Raw genomic sequence first — 17,898 nt, 5'->3', positions numbered from 1 at the left:
CAGACCTCCTTGAGATTCAAAAGTTGCAAGTCTACTGGGGCTGTCCTTAAATTTAAGAGTTTAACTGCACAATTATGAACAGTCAAGTAAATTAAAAAACAGAAAAAAGGGAAGACAAATGTCAGGTTGACAACAGAGATTATGGGACTTGCAAGGGGAAAAAAGGGGTAAAGGACTATTTTAATCAAATGTTGAATCCAGACAGTGCAAGTTTAGGAATTTACACTTTGTGCACTAGTGTCAGTCTGTAGTTACTCATACTATGGATATTGTTTCCTTCAAGATCTCAACAGAACTCAGCACAGGACTAGGGACTAGAAAAAAATTACACCACTCAAAAGAGGGAGTTTTGAACAAACCACTAAGTTCTTCCAATTGGCAGTAAAGGTATCCTCTTTTGCCAATGAAAGAGACAGGCAGACCAGTGTTGGAAAAGCTATGTTGGGCTACCTGCAGTTTCTCTACAGTGCAGAGAAATGTTATTTAACCAGTTGCACAGGATTTGTACAGAGAAAACAACACCACATCTTCAGTTTACTAAGGAGCACGATCTTTCTTACCAAGAAAATGGAAATATATGTTATTGCTGATTCATGGTCTCTGTAAGGGTTTAATATATGAAATACGTGAAATAGGATTTTAGGCCTCTTTAGTACATATCTAGAATAAAAGGGAGAGAATACAGTGTGAATAGTTTTCTAAAACCATAGTAAAGCTAACTGAAAAGTTTGCAAATGCGCTGTTGCTTGCAGAGTGAAAATAAGCCACAGTATAACATGTACTGCACTCAAAATAAAGTAATGGGAAATTTAGCAATAGAATCTCAGTGCACAAAATCTTTCTTCCAAAACCAACATCAGTGAAATTGACCAAGAAAGGCACAGAGAAGCAAGCATCTTCCCCAAGCAAGCAGGGTCAGATAAATGATAGATGTTCGGTTACAAAGCAATATAATCATTTTTATTGCTTCACACAGCCAATTTCCCTTCAAGCAAGAACATACAGAGCATTCCTTACAAGATCCCGCAGTAGCCCTTCTCCCCAGCCTCATTAAGTGTGCACTCTCTGACACATTTTACATAGGGAGACAACAGAATTGTAATGTCAGATGCTAGTCTCGAATGAACCACTTGCCTTTTAAGAGTTTATTTCAATTTATATCAAAATACAGCCAGCTTAAACCAAATTTCTGGGTAACAGATGGGCAAAACTGATTTGATGCACATCATTTTACTATTTAATTATGGAGAAATATATATTTTAAAATATGTTGATTAAACTGGAGGATTTATTCTGGCCATGATTTATTCCTCATGCTTGAGTATGCATATTCCTCCATTTGGCTGTAGCAAGGAAAAGAGGAGTCTGTTCCTTTAATTCCATATACAATTGGGAGTAAAAGTATAATGCATGCTCTACTTTGAATTTTGAATGCACAGAGGAGAGCGGCCATGGGTATTCTTTTAATTCCACTTGCTTTGGTGGGTGGGTAGGTGTGTGTGTGTGTGGGTGTGGGTGGGTGTGTGTGTGTGTGTGCGCGCGCTCATTCCAACTGAACAGGGGAAGGTGAATACTGTCCTGGGGTAGTCTCTGACATTTTGGCTGTACTGAGAGAGAGCTTTTATGACTGTACTTTTGTGGGAGAAAAGGGAAGATGACTAGTCTGTCCCTATCACTCTAGCAAAACTCAGGAAGGTTAGTATACATGTTCCTTCATTGCAGATGTCTTGGGCAGAAGGAGTGTTAGTGTTTCACTTGTTTTATAGCTATTGATGGACCTTTCATCCTTGCTGTAGTGTGCGGACAGATCTTGGGGTCTGTTCCTTTTTATTCCTAATGTAACAAGGGAGAGATTTGCCTAAGTTAAAGAAGTTTTTATAACCATTGAGATGCACTCGCACGTCCATGATTCAGAGCAAGGGCATAACCCTGGTGTCAGGGATGTGGCTGTTGCCCTCCCCAAGAAAATTCATCCAAATTTGGCTGAGATTCTGAAAAATCAGTTTGCACATGCTCAGTAGAGAGTTTGTATGCAGTGTCGTCGTAGCCGTGACAGTCCCAGGATATTAGAGACACAAGGTAGGTGAGCTTATATTTAGAAGTATTTACAAGACAATGGACAACTCTCAGATATCCACCCCAAACGCATTGCCAAACTTATCCATTTCATCCTCACCCATAACAATTTAACATTAAAAAAACAAACACTTTTTGTCCATACCATGGGAATAGCCATGGGTACTAGGACGGCTCCTCAATATGCCAACCTCTTCATGGCCACCTTGAAGAAGAATTCCTGGACAAATGCACCATGAAACCAATGATATACCTGAGATACATCAATAATATTTTCATCCTCTGGACAGACAGCCTAAACTTCCTCATAGATTTCCACCAGTATTTCAACCAGCACCACACATTAAACTCTCTCTGGAACAGTGCCACCCTAGCATCAACTTCCTGGACATCACTATCAGCTTCAACAATGGAACCCTACAAACAACCATATACAAGAAATCTACGGATCACCACACCTACCTTTGTGGATCCAGTAACCACCCCTAAGACACCAAGAAATCAGTTACCTACAGCCAGGCACTCAGATTCCACAGAATATGCTCCGAAGAGAAAGTCCAGGATATGCACCATAACACACTTAAAACCACCTTCAAAACCACCACTAGAGAAGTAGAATCCACCATGGAACGGGCCACCCAAATACCCCGAGAGAATCTGCTTCAATACAGAAATAAAACCCCTCTGACTGCACACCCCCAGTGGTCACCTAGCACCCCACACTGGAACCCATAGAGGGTATCATGAAACAACTATGACCCATACTCAATGGGAACCCCATCCTGAAAAAAATCTTTTCTGAACCCCCACTTCTGGCATTCAAACAACCCTCCAACCTCTCCAAGCTCATCATCAGGAGCAAGCTCCCCACAGACCATGACACATCAACTCAAAGCGGCATCAGACCCTGCCAGAACAGAAACCTGTATACATTTGTCCACTGCTATGATGATCGACACTCCCACAACACATCTTTCAAGATCCATGGATCCTACACATGTCTATCACAACACATGGTATACCTCATCCAGAGCACTAAATGCCCCAACAACAACTATGTAGGTGAAACCAGACAATCACTACACTCTCAAATGAACTCACACAGGAAAATGATAAAAGACAAAAAATTCCTATCACCTGTAGGTGAACACTTTTCACAAAGTGATCATTCTATGTCTAACCTATCAGTGATCATCCTCAAAGGAAACCTGCAAGACACTTTCAAAACACGAGTCTGGGAGCTTAAATTCATTACTCTGCTAGACACTAAAAATCATGGACTGAACAGACACACTGGATTTATGCTTTATTACAACGACCTGTAACCCACTAACCCCCTCTTTTTGGCTGTAGAGGTGTTAATGGGCCACACTACCTTGAATGGTCCCTTACAATATATGCTAATTACTTATGCTAAACAATCTGTCCCACCTTGCATTGTGCTGTGATGCTCTGAGTAAGTTTCCCAGACCTGAAGAAGAGCTTCTCTCTCTCTTACCAACAGAAGTTAGTCCAATAAAATAAATTTTCAAGTCTTGTCTCCTTATAATGAGTTTGGCAGTTAGTTTTTCTAAGATTTCATCTGCACTGAGCATGCTTTATCTGTCCCAGCTCCTACATGATAACCAGGCTGCAAATATGCCACTCCCCACAGAGTGACTGAGCATGTTCCAGCCCAGGGACTGGAACTCAGACAAGAAGACTTTTGCTCTTGTCCTCTCAATGTTGGTGCTCAGACAGTATGGAGGAGGAAGAGAAGAAGTAGACTTAATATAATGAAGGAGAGGGTGAGGAACAGAGAGGGGTTACTGGGAAAGAGAAGCCGGGGTGGAGCTGGGGAGCAGAGAGATTAGAACTAGGGAGACAAGAGCAGAGGGATAGAGCAGGAGCCAAAGGATAGAAGCAGAGCAGGAATTCAAGGAAGAGGCTTAAAAGGAAGGAAAGGGGGTTCAAGAGCAAGAGCTCTAGGGATGAGGGGGACAGAGCAGGGAAGACAGTGGCAGCAACTCAGGAGAGGATGGATAGGAGCAAAAAGTGGGGACAGTGACAGGCTGGGGGCACATGGGGATAGAGGGTCTATAACCCACTAGTGTATACTCCCTCCCAGGGCCGGCTCCAGGCACCAGCTTGGCAAGCAGGTGCTTGGGGCGGCCAGTCCGGAGAGGGGTGGCACATCCAGCTATTCGGCGGCAATTTGAAGGAGGGTCCCTCACTCCCACTCGGAGCTAAGGACCTCCCGCCGAATTGCCGCCGCATATCGCGATCGCGGCTTTTTGGGGGGGGAGGGGGCTGCTTGGGGCGGCAAAAACCCTGGAGCCGGCCCTGCTAGCTCCAGAACCTGGAATTTAACTCAGGAGAGTCCTGAGTCTTTATATTATGTTAACTTTAGGTGTGAAACCTCACTGTCTAGTTACTTGTCTCATCCTCCTTTAGTGGTTGGTCCACATAGCAGATAACACAGCCTACTATTGTTAACAGTTACTTAGCCCTAGTGGTACAGGGTTTGTACTGTTGGTCTAAAGGTCCCAACCTTATGGTTGACCGATGTAGGGGTCAGTATAATTCCACATGTTGGAATTTCTGTTTTTTCAACTTGCCTTCTTAAAAATCTAGGAAGTTACACAAAGCCGGGGCGGATGGAGTGGGTTGGTGACATTTATAACCTCTGTCCCTTTTCTTGTAGAGATTTTAGCAAGATGGGCCCGAGAATGTAGGAGGCGGCTGTGTCTGGAAGTGCATACTGGAGGCCGGCACCATGAACAAGCTCAAGGAACGCAGAGTGGCCCTCGAATCTTTTAGACCACATAGGCTGATGTCAGTTTGTTCTGAGAACAGCGCATTGCCCTTGAAAGAAAGGGTCTAGACCAGCTACTGCAACTTATGGGATAACCCTGAGGATTGTAGCAATGAACTGTCATTGACCTTGCCGCAGAATCAGCTGTGTCCAAGGCAGCCTGGAGAGAGGTTCTGGCCACTGCTTGTGCTCTCCCGTAATGGCCAAGAATTCCGGTCTCGTCTCCTGAGGCAGGAAGTCCTTAAATTTGGCCATTGAGTCCCAGACATTGAAGTTGTATCTCCCCAGCAATGCTTGCTGGTTGGAGATACGCAGTTGCAGGCTGGCCGTCGATTAAACCTTTCTCCCGAATAAGTCCAGCTTTTTAGCATCTTTATTTTTAGGGGTTGCACTTGTTTGTCCCTGCCTGTCTCGTTCGTTGGTGGCAGAGCCACTAGTGACCCAGGTGGAGTGTCTGAGTACCTGTACCTGTCCTCGGCAGGGACATAGTACTTCCTCCCTGCCCATTTAGATGTTGGGGGCAGAGAAGATGGGAAGAGCCCGATGCCAGTGGAGCACTCCGCACCGAGGCTGACATGCTTGGTGTTGAGTCAGAGCAGCACGGCTCCGAAGCCAGACAAAGGGTAGCTTCCAATAACAGGGCCTTCAAACGAATGTCCCTGTCCTTAAGATTGCATGGCCTAAGTCCTTGCAGATCCTCTACTTTTCCTTGATGTGAGCTTCTCTGAGGCACTTTAAGCAGCTTGTATGCAGGTTGCTCACTGGCCTGGGCTTGTGGCAGGCTGCACACGCTTTGAAGTCTGGAAAGTGGGGCACGCCCCGTGCCCGCGATGACATCTCAGATGTCTTGGTGAATTACCCAATCCCACATGCGTCCTCCCCATGGACCCGGCAGGATTCGGTATGTGGGAGCCTACACCCCCCCAACCGGTCCATATGCTTGGAAGGAGCACTGAGAACGTCTGCACTTTTACCCAGAAAGTCTTCAAGTATGTTTTTATGACATTTTAATCTCATTACCACTGCATATTATGTAGAAATCTCATGAAACCTGGTACTGAAGTGAAATACCCAAATGGCTGAATGAAGCATCGCAGGGAATTCAAATTATTTTATGGAAGGATGAGACTACCAGAGATGTGGTCACTGAACAATTTCTCAGTTTTCATTGAAACACCGAACCAGACAGATATTACCGTAATTTGACTCCTGGGTCAAAGCACTGGTCTTTGCAGAATTTTTAGGAGACTTAGAGTGTGTGTGTGTGTCACACAATACTGAAGGGGTGGCAGACAACTACACCTCCTTCTTTTGGCTATCCAACAGGACCTAACTATTATGCCTAGGCTGGCAGGCATGACAGGAAGGGAACAGCTATTAATATTTCCTGTCTTTGACAGAGGATGGATACTGAGAAGTCAGCATAATGATGTAGTATAAACATTTTAACCATTCCAATTACTTTGATGCTCAATATCATCCTTAATTTTTTTCTCTTCTACTTTAATTCTGCCTGTTTATTGAAGGATAACAGTCACAAGAAGACTCAAGCATGAGACAATACAGACCTCTATCAAGGCAGTTGCTGAGACAGCTTACAGTACTGGAGTTTTAGTTAATAGAGAGAGAATGTAGGATAGAGGTTTGGGCCAAGAGTGGAGGAAGGAAAGGAGCAGAAAATAAGAATAAAAAGCAATAAGTTTTGCTATGTTTAAATCTTAAGGAATAGTAGCAAACCTTAGACTGTGTCTGTAGCCAGTGCAACATGACTTGAATGCAAACGACGAGAGTTGAACTTGACATAACTAGACTAGTTCCTCTTTAATACAAAGAAAGCATAATCACAGCAAACCTCAACAGCTGCAGCAGCCAGCCAGCCAGCAGTAACACTTCACCCCAGCAGGTAACAGTAGACTTATACGACACTCACTTTCCCAGGAAGTCCCACACAACCCCCCCTACGTGTTGCAGTGTAGGGACTGACACCTGGCATGGAGGGTGCAATTTGTAGGAGACGTGCTTTCTGAGAAAAGGCATGGTCAAAAAAAAAAAAAAGCAAAAGCCACACACACAAACAACCCAATGGAACCAGAACAGGAAGACAAAAATGGAAAAAAAAGGGTGGGAAAACACAAACAAAACGAAAAATTACAGACACAAAGAGGAGATTATGAGATGGCAATACAGAAACCAAATGGTTAGTAAAAAGAACTGAGCAGCCAGACATGTCCCTTAACAACATAAGCAAAGAGGCACCGAAACAAAACCCATTAAACTGCTTATCCAGAAAGGAAGTGCTGAAAACAACCCATCTCCCACATTCCCTCAGGACAAAAACTCATCCAAAAAGAGATGATATGAATTAATGAACTGGTGCTTTGAGTCTTGTGTTGACTCTAGAGCAGTTCTCAAACTTTCTTACACTGTGAATCATAATAATAGATTGAGGGAACTTCCCCTTCCATTCACAATTGAATAACATCCCTGTAGCAACTAGAGCAATTCCTTAAGTGAAAAAGTATTCTTGTATTTAAAATTAAATTTAATGCAGTTTTGTCCTCTCTCTAAAAAGTTATGCAGATGGTCTACTGTTTTTCTGTTAATCTTCCGCTCCAATCTACTGAATTCTTATTCTTTATTCTTCACTGCTTCCCTGCAAATACTTCCCTCTGCTATCTAGTCTCCTTTTCCTCTTCTCCCTCTATACATGCAACCTTGCTACTCATTTTCTCTTCATGACATGCTATCCAACTTCCTTGTGCCCTTTTCTTTTGGGGAGGGGAAAGCACAGAGAAGGGCTCCTGACAATCCTCTATGCTATAAGTTCTCATGTGCACTAATAGTTTTGTTCTCTGAATGAAACCTGTTTCTTCTCCACCTCCATGTGGCAGCAGCCTGTAGCAAAGGCAACTAGTTTGGCTCTTTTTTTTTTTTTTAACCCGCAGTAAAGCTATTCTTTCCATTGAAGAACTCGAACAACTGTAAAAGTAGCAGAAGAAGCCAACATGTGATCAGCCCATTCTCTGTGAATCACAGTTTGGGAATGGCTGCTTTAAAGCACCAAGCACTTATCTTCTACAGGAACCAGACAGTGACATGGATATCAGGTAAGTGTGCAAGACCATTTCACAAACAAGCACGAAAGACAAAAACAGGAACAACCTATAAATTTAGCAGATATGATACTACCTCTCCTCTTATCTGAAAACTCATGGCAGAGGAAGAAAAGTTTCAGAGAAGAATTTTGTGGTGAGGGGGAAAAGGTGAGAACAGTTGAGGTACAAGAGAAAAGGCTGCTCTTATCTGGGAGGCAACAAGCCACTAATCAAATAGCATGGGGCATACTGAGATGAGGCTGTAGGAAGGGAAGTTACTTAACTTTGTAACTGGGTTCTGTATCCCCCTACGCGTATTACACTGTGGGTATGCATGTGCTCCACATGCCTGATACCAGAGAATTCTTGCAAGTGGCGTCCATTAGTCTGCATGTGCACCCCTGCTCTCCAGGTGCTCTACAATGAGAAGGGTAGGGCAAGACAGACAGACCGCCTCTTTGGTTCCATCTCTACTAAGAATTTTGCCAGTATCCAAAGCATAGGGGAAGGAGGGCGGGTAGTGGAATACAGATAAGGACCTACACATCTTGAAGAACTCCAGTTGCAAAAGTAAGTAATTTCCCTTTGTTCTTCGAGTGCTGGTCCCTATGTGCATTCCACTGTGGGTGACTGACAAGCAGTATTCAGAGAGGAGGGTGTAAGGATGAAGGTGGTATTGTTTGTAAAACCTCTGTCCCAAAAAATGTGTCAGCAAAGGAGTCTTGGACCAAAGCACGTCGTCTCAAGAATGTGTGGATGGAATGCCACATAGCTGTCCTGCAAACATCAAGAAGGGGCACCTCTTGGAGTAATGATAGTGAGGCCCCTTCTGACCTTGTAGAGTGAGCCCTTACCCTGTGTGGGTGAGGAAGCTGTGCAAACTGATAGAGTAGGATACAACCAGAGATCCATTTAGAAATCCTCAGAGGATATAGCTTGACCTTGGACTCACTCTGCTACAGTAATGAATAGTTTAGGTGACTTACTGATCGATTTTGTTCTCTGCAATGCAAATGCACGTCTTATGCGAAGGGAATGAAGTCTTCTCTGCTTGGGAGAGGCTTGGGGCTTCAGAAAAAACACAGGTAGTTGAATTGACTGGTTTATGTGAAATTCCAAAACTATGTTAGCAATGAATTTCGGGTATAGCGGTAGCAAGACTTTGTCCTTATATAACATTGTGTATAGTTTTAGGAATAAACCTACCCTTATGGCCGAGGCGATGACAACAAGGAAGGCAACATTCATGGACATATGAGACATGGAATATGTAGCTAGCAGTTTAAATGGTGGCTTAGTGTGCGCAGAAAACACTAAGTTAAGGTCCCAGTGAGGGGGTGGCTTTTTTTTTTATTATTAAACTGGTGGGAAGGTTCTGATTAGACCTTTCAAAAAACTGGCTGTTCCTCGGTGAGTAAAGATGCAATAACTGTCCAAAGCAGGTAACACACACTGATTACCACCAGGGGAACCCATAGCAAACTAAAGGAAAAGCCCATAATCTTCAGAGTAAAAAGATAATCCAAAATAGCCATAATGTCTGCTGTTTCTGGAGATATGTGGTTTTGCTGAACCCAGAGATAGAAACCTTTGCACTTGGCAAGATATTTCCTGATGGAGTCCTTTTTGCTCTTATTAAGAATTATTTGCATGACTTCAGAACAGGAACATTCTAAGTTTGATGCCCATCCAAATACCAAGCCATGAGATGAAGTGCATCAAGGTTGGGATGCTTGACTCTGCCATTCTCCTGGGTCAAGAAATCCAAGAAGAATCGAATGCTGATAGGTGGACAGGACAACATTTGTAGAAGACTTAGAAATCAGAACTACCTGGGCATTTGCAGTGATTAGGATGACTCGTGCCCTGTCCAGTCAAATCTTCAGGGCATCTTTGTCAATACTGGTGGGACAAGTGGATCCAGCTCATTAGCTTCCTCTTCAACAGGATGAGGAGAAATCTCCAGTTGTTCTCTCAGAGTGTAGGGATGGTATGACTCCCTATTAGATAACACAGACCCTGGGTATCTTGCATATGGGTCCCATGGTCCCCAGTAGGGCCTGTAGGAAAAATCGAAGGTGGGCTATGGAGGCACGGGGTATCACTGGACCCAAGGCATGGGGTCCACCACCTGCCCTAAGAGAGTGTAGGATCGTGCAGTTTGGTACAAATAGAGCCTTGCTCTTATGAGTTTTTATCTTGTCCTGGGGACTTAGGATGTTTTATGTCTTTGTGGGCTGAGTGCGAAGACTTGCCTGACATGGACAGTATCAGATCTGTCCTCTTTGGAGTGGACTTAGAGGAGGATCTGCTCTTCTGCTTATGAGAGCATTCCCTACTCTTCTGACAGCCCTGAGAGGGTCCATAGATGTAATCTCTCTCACTCCTGAGTCAGGCACCATGGTAGGAGGGGCGCTTCTCTCTGATTGGTCAATATACAGGGGTCCCCCGGCCTGGGACTGATTGGGGTCTCGTATCTTTTTCCATGTTGTACTTTTTAAGCGGCAATTCCTGCACCCGATGGGTTCGGATAGGGAAGAAGCAACAGATACTGTACCTGGCAAAGATACGCACTTTCCCAAAGCAGCACTGGTGGTTGTCACTGACCAAGTAGGAGCGGGGACAGGGGAGACAGTTTTTGAAGTGTGGTGTTCTGGGTATAATCTAATTACCATATTAGGAACCAGAAGGATTCCATGGGGTGGGGAACCTAACTAATCACTAACTATACTATTAAAAACAATTTACACTACCTATACTAAAGATAAAACTGACAAACTCTGAAATTTTAACAGGTTTGAAAACAAGACTGGAAAATAAAGGAGAGGCTCTGGACATTGAAAGTTCTGACTCAAACCATGCAGCAGTAAGAAGGAACTGAAGAGGCAGTTGGTCCATCCCACCCCTTGTGCTCTTGGTGTAGAGTATTAGGACGGCAGAGGAGCAGATGTGGACAAAAAGACTGTTTGCAAGAATTCTCTGGTCTTGGGCGCATGGAGGAGGAAGTTACTCACCTTGTGCAGTAACAATGGTTCTTCGAGATGTGTCCCCCTACGGGTGCTCCACTATAGATGTATTTGCGCCCCTGTGCCCCTAATTGGAGATTTTAGGTAGCAGTGTCCTTTTGGCCCGGGCATGCTCCGCCTCCATCGCTTTGTGGTCTTCCTCGAGGCTATCAAGCACTGCATGAGCGAACCACCCTCAATTCATTCTCTACCACAGAGCTCCTTATTGATAAATCCAAAGTAGAGGGGAGGAGGGAAGATTGTGGAGCACCCATAGGGACAAACATCTCGAAGAACCATGATTACTGCACAAGGTGAGTAACTTCCTCTTTGAGTAGTGTCCCTATGGATGCTCCGCTGTAGATGACTTTACAGCAATATCCCCCACGGAGGGTTGAGGCTTTGGAGTGGAGGCTGTTATTGAAGACAGTACTGTGGAGCCGAAGATGGCATAAGAGGCTGAGTCTAAACTGTTCACGTAGTGTTCTGAGAATGTATGGGCAGAGGCCCAGGTTGCCACCCTGCAAATTTCTGAGATGGGGACATTTTTAAGAGACCCGACTGAGGTAGAAACTGATCTTGTGGAGGGCGTGCGGATTCCCGACGGAGGCTGCAGATTGCACGCATGGTAACAGTGATTAATACAACTGGAGACCCATTTTGAGTCTTTGAACTGATATTGTGGAACCTTTTGATTTTTCTGCAAATGAAAGGAAGAGTCTAGGAGACTTCCTAAAGTCCTTAGTCCTGTCCAAATAAAATGCTACAGCTCTCCTAACATCTAGCATATGTAATATCACCTCCCTGTTATCACAATGCGGTTTTTGTGAATTAGCTGATTCATATGAAAGGTGAAGGCTACTTTGGGGAGGAACTTGGGAAGCAGCCTCAATGTGACTTTGTCTTTAAAAACGACCGTATGCCATCAGCGCTGCTATTTCCGCTATCCTTCGTGCTGAGGTAATGGCCACTAGAAATGCTGTCTTCATGGACAAGTGTAACAGAGAGCAAGTTGCCATGGGCTTTGAAGGGTGGTCTCTCAGAACTAGATTGAGGTCCCAGATTGGCATGGGTGGTCTGACATGTAGGAAGAGGCTTCCCATGCCCAAATAACAGTAACACCAGCAAGAAGATCTAGAAAGGCCCTTCAGACATGGCTTTAGTGATGTTACAAATGAAAGTTCTGCTCAGGTCTCTTCCTCAACTTTTATAGTTTTCCTGACACTGAATGCAATGCAGTTAAGTCCTGATGGGTTAACATACAGAAGCCACTCTAGTATCAAAAAAAAAGTGTTTAACATGCCACATGGCATTTGTGAAAAATACAAATTTCCATTTAGTTTCCCCAGGCTAATTGTTTTTCAAAGTGACTATCAAAGCAAACATAACATATATGTTATTTTCAATACTAGAGCTTAAAAAGCCCCAAAAGGTGCTTGGCACATTACAAAATAGAAGGTCAGAAAGTAACACATTGCTGTCCCTACTTATCTTACATCTACTCCTAGGGCATTATGTGCCAAAATATTTAAAATTCTGCAAAATTCTGCAAATTTTATTGGTCAAATAAATGTGGAGGCTCTATCATGGCACTGAGAAGCATAGGCCACTGGCTGCACAGAGGTGGGTTGAGAGGATTCTGTGTGGGGCAATCTGGCTGCGGGCAGCTCAGTGGGGGATCTGGATGTACAGGGGCTTGTTGTGGGTTCTGGGTGCAACAGTAATTGGACTTTGCAAGAGGGTCCAGGTGAAGGTGGTTGAGGCTCGGCAGTGGGGTGGTCTGGGTGTGGGGGGATAGAGCTCGGCAGGGGGGATCTGGGTGTGGGGGCTCAATGGGAGGTCCAGATGCTGGGGGAGTGGGGCTCAGCAGGGTGGGGATCCAGGTTCAACTGGTTAGGGCTCAGTGGGGTGGGGACCCGGATGTGGGTGACTCGTCGGGGTGGTCCAGGTGCAGGCGGAGTGGGGCGGGGTTCTGAGTGTGGGGGGTGAGGCTTGGCAGGAGGGTCTGGATGCACGGGGGTTGGGCAGATGGGGGGGGCAGCTTCCTGTAGAGGGATGCCTCCCCCTGCAGCTGAGGAGCGATGGATACAGGAAGCAGGGGAGTTTGCAGAGCTTCCTGCAGCCAGGGGAGAAATCTGGGGGTGGGTCTGACCCGGCCCCAGATGCCGTGCAGGAAAAGAGGAAGTCCCGTCCTCCCCGGCCCAGCTCTGACTAGCAGCTGATCCCAGCGCAGGGTAGGAGCCACCAGCTGGGTCTTCCCCAGTCCTGCCTCCTGACCCGCAGTGATTTATCTCTCTGCCAGCTGCCCTGGGCACCCAAAACATACTGCTCTTGTGGCTTCCCTTTGCTTCTCCGTCAGAAAGTCATTTTTCTGCAGTGAAGCAAAGAAATCTGTGGGGAACACAAATTCTGCACATGTGCAGTGGCACAGAATTCCCCCAGGAGTATCCATCCTGACATTTTGCTGAGGGAGAGAAGAGACTACATTAAGGAGACAGAAGCTGTTTCCATGCCTTCCATGGAATCTATTGCTAGTGATTCTGATCCCAAAGGCCAGTGGCATCACCACACATGACATAATTCCCCAACCAGAAAATGAATAGGATTTAGAAAAATAAAACACCATGGCGCCAATGTAGAGAGAGAGAGAAATAACTGAAAAAAAAGTGCTGGAGTTAAGTATGGTTTGGACAAAAGCAGTTTACATGAAGCAGAGGGAACATATTTGAAGTTCACGTCTGTTTCTATGAGTATTCCACAGCATCTGTCAAAGGGACTTGCAGCAACAATTAGCATTCCAGTCCCTACAAATCTATTTGCCCAGTCTGTGTTGGAGGTCAGCCATATTTCAACAGTTTATTAACCAGAAGCATAAACTTCATTTATTTCTCTTCCTCAATGAACACAATGATTTCAGCAACTTTTCCTCCCATCTCCTTTTCTCTTATAGTTCAGATGCATCAGCTCTATTTTCTTAACATCCAGTCAGAGAACTGCAGCCAGGCATCTTTAAACTTGTTTAAGAAACTGAGGTCAAGGACCAAAGAAGCAAAACCCAGAGCAGATTTTCCCAACACAGGCACTTAAGGATTACTGAGAAAAGAAGAAATTGAATAATCAATTTCCACTTCCTTCAGCCCCAATTCTCCCTTGTACCCATACATCCCTCTTACCTCTCAAGTTCTGCTATCTTTTTATCTTTATCATTCTTTTCATTTTCCATCTCCTTCAGGATTTCCAGAAGACGATCCACTTCAGCTTGAGCCTTACTGGTGTCTTCCTGGTACAGTGCCACCTCCCGCTCCAACTGTTGGAATCGGTCATTCAGCTCTGGGCTGGCCTTGGCCTCCAGTGTAGCTTCATGAGCCTGCAAAGAAATCAGTTCAAGAACCATCTCTCACACATGTATAACATATTCACAATCACTGCAGGGCACAAAGTACCCAAATAGCTAATTCTAAATGATAAATTCATCCATTACAATGGAAAATGTCATGGGCACCAAGTTCCTGTAAGTTACATTGCATCAGTGGGATAGTTAATAGGAGATGAATAATGAAATAGATATTTTGTATGGGTTTTTTAAAGAGAGCTTTGACATTCAATTTGCACCATGCTGGCAGCTCAGAAAGAAAACAAGTAATTTCAAAAATTATTTTTTCCAAATATATGCCTATTTAGTCCCATCTTTTCAGCACCCCAACAAAAGTCTACAAACAGAAGCCTAATCTGCATCTGACGCATAACACTCCAGTGCACCCATCACCACCCTGTTAGCAGCATTAACTGTGCTCTTTAAAAATAAAAACTGAAGCTGATCTCTTCATGAGGAACAAAAACAGTGCAGGGTAATGGGATATTGATGGGGGAGGGGCGGAATCAAGGAATATAATTATACTTACTCATAAAAAAGGAATGCGCTTGAGAGTATATTTAGGACTTGGAAAGATGAAAGTATAAGGACTTCTAGAAATCACACTTTAGCGCACAGAGAAACACTATAATGAGAAGGCTCAGGACAAAGTGACCCCAGCAAAGAGCCTAGTTCCACTGCTTTGTGTACAGGAACAGTGCAATGAATTTGAATCCAACAGTTCCCAAGCGTGGTAAAAATACAGGGAAATGGATATACATACTGGAATTTAAACTAACAAACCAAGGATTAGATTCCCAGTTAACACAGAAGAGTTTTCAGCATATCTGGAGGGAAGTAGGTGGAAAGGACATAGTCATCTTGATGCTATCTTTCTACTCCTCCTTGATCTCGGATGCTAAACTAGCCCTTGATGTAAGTAAAAGCAGCTTCAGGCCTGGTCAAACTTGCTCCAGTGGATCGCAGTTTCCCAAAAGCTGCTCGGCCAGCCAAGACTACCAGAGCACACTGTGACACCTATGACATGGCTGATGTTTCAATTCCCTTTGCACTACTGTGGAAAGGGGATTGACAAGGCGCCAAGATTTTTACCCAAAGTGTGGCAAACCTAAACCCACTACACTGGGAGTCCAAGAGCTACTTTTAAATGTAATCAAAGCTATAACTACAGCAGCATATAAATATCAGTATTATAATTTGCTGCTTCCAAAGGAGCAATTATAATACACTAATAGAGCAAACATTTATAATTTATAATACACTAATAGAGCAATGCGTCCTAGGAGAGACCATAATAAGACAGAAGTGAGTTAAGCCTGATTTTTCGCCATAGACACAGCCTGAATTCTTCCCTACTGAATATGGTTGCATCCCCAACCTCTCAAAATGTTTGTTTTAACAAATGCTCCTCCAGACCCTTTAAAGTAATCCAAAATACATAATCAGATAATCAGGAAATGTGAAAAAATGTAAAACTGGGCTGCTAGCCAGATTACTGAGCTCTCTCATCCTAAATAAGCTATAACGGCTAATGGAGATCTACTGTCAGGACTCTCCTATTTAATATTATTCTGTGTTAATAAAAGTATCTTGACAATTACCCAAGAGACACTACCAAAAGAAGAAGGAAGTACATTTTCCATTTTAGAAAATGGAACAAGTCAGTGTGTCTGGTTCTTATAGAATTAGAGGGTTGTTTACACTATACACTATATTCATTACAGGTAAAGACACAACACAGAATGTTGGTATGTAAGATACTCTCAACCACACACAACGAAAATGGCATGTGATCTTATGGAAACTGGAAACCAGTTTGTGGTTATGAATTACTGACTGGCTTTGGTCCAATTTGTGGGTTACACAGACAATGCATTTTATGTGACCATGTCTTAAATCCTATTGTATTCAGTTATACAAGAGAGAAAGCCAATGCATTTAGATTTTTTAAAAACTTGCATAAAGATCTAGAAGAGCAGAAATTGGATATAATCCCAATTTAATACTATGGGGCACCCTTCAACGCCACATTTTTTACACTGAAAAAGGAAATTCAAATACAAACAATACCATTCCTGTAATATACAAAGAAGCAAAAAGTGTACAATTAAGGTATAATCCACTAATTTCATCATCAGTGTACAACGGAACACAGTAATAAAGGCAGCTCTTCCATTGTGCCTGGGTACCAAAAGCAGCATGGTTTGGTAGTCCGATTTAGAGACTGGGAATAACATAAGGATTCTATTCTGGACACTGACTTGCTGTGAAAGATGAGAAAAGTAATTTAATCTTTCTTTGTCTGGGTTTTCTCATCGGTAAAACGGGGATAACATTCAAAGTTATAAAGCACTCAGATACTTGAAAGAAAGGGATGATCAAATATTAATGAAAATACAAAGTCTTTCTCCTTTTTAAATGTGCAATTCCTAGCCTATTTGTCAAAATCTAACTCGCATTATCAGAGTTGTATGATAGCAAACAATGCAAAAACAGTTTCATTTGTAGACTCATTTTCTCACACACAACTTTTTTGAACATTGCTTTTGGACTAAAATCAACCATGTTTCATCTCTGTTCAATGGTGAGTTTTGGAGGGGCAGTTTGAACATAGCTATCTGAGTTATGCAAGGATAACAATAAAAAAACACCCTGTTTTCTCCTAATTCCAAAAATTACCACAAATTTTCTCCCATACACAGGAGTCAAAAATAGCTTTAAAATGGCATGTAGATAATCTTCACTGAGGAGCATGTTCACAAGCAAATGTGAAGGGAAAAAACCCTGACCAGATTATAAAAAATTGAAAGTAACTAAAAATATTGTTTTTGTTCAAGGTGGATAGATCACTGTACGTTCTCCCTCCCAGGCCTTAACAATGACTCAGCTGACACAGGATATGCTGCACTCAAGCTGCTCCTGAAACGCTTTCCATTATGGCTACTGTGAATAGCTCAGTGAAGAAAACAGCGAAGTACTGAAAAAAAGCCCCAGGGCTTTAACTTCAGGAAAAATCAACAGGAGAAAATCATAGGTGTTAAAATATTGTTTATCCCAAGAATTTATGGTGTTTCCATAATTTTTGCTCGATGCAATATTTGGCAAATTCTAAACTCTGATTTTAAAATAACGGTCTTCTTCTATTACCAAAGAAGAGCCAACATAAATAATTGTGTTGGTGTCTTGTTAACCCAGCTTTGAAGAACAGAGTCTTCACGCAAAAACAGTACCTGCCGCAAAAGTTGAAATTTACTGCTTGAATATACAACATTTTTGTACCGCTTTAACTATATCTGTTTGAAACCAGTATAGTTAACGCAGTACAACCCTTAAAAGTTATACATTTAGTGGAATAAGCTACACCAGTATAAGTACCTTTATACCGATATAACTGTGTCCACACTATGGTTTGCATTAATTTAACGATTTTGATTAAAAAAAACAAACCACGCTCCTAACCAAAATCGTTAAATTAGTACAAAAACGGTGTGCAGACTAGGCCTTACTCCTCCCCCATGCTGTTCACTTCAAAGATGAAGAAAGTTCTCTCTTTCC

The 17,898-nt window shown here is 43.2% G+C and overlaps 1 protein-coding gene across 1 annotated transcript in view; it reads right to left on the bottom strand.

Moving 5' to 3' along the window:
* The window catches only part of ERC1 (ELKS/RAB6-interacting/CAST family member 1), a 569,800-nt gene that overhangs the window by 326,607 nt on the left and 225,295 nt on the right, over positions 1 to 17,898 (bottom strand). The window contains exon 12 of the mRNA XM_065406940.1: positions 14,144 to 14,337. Within this exon, the coding sequence (XP_065263012.1) occupies positions 14,144 to 14,337 (194 nt within the window). The remainder of the gene's footprint in view (positions 1 to 14,143; positions 14,338 to 17,898) is intronic.

This window comes from Emys orbicularis, chromosome 1 (assembly GCF_028017835.1).
Source record: "Emys orbicularis isolate rEmyOrb1 chromosome 1, rEmyOrb1.hap1, whole genome shotgun sequence".
Taxonomy (NCBI): Eukaryota; Metazoa; Chordata; order Testudines; family Emydidae; genus Emys; species Emys orbicularis.
The sequence above is the reverse complement of the archived record's forward strand: the minus strand, read 5'-3'. Positions and strand labels throughout refer to the sequence as shown.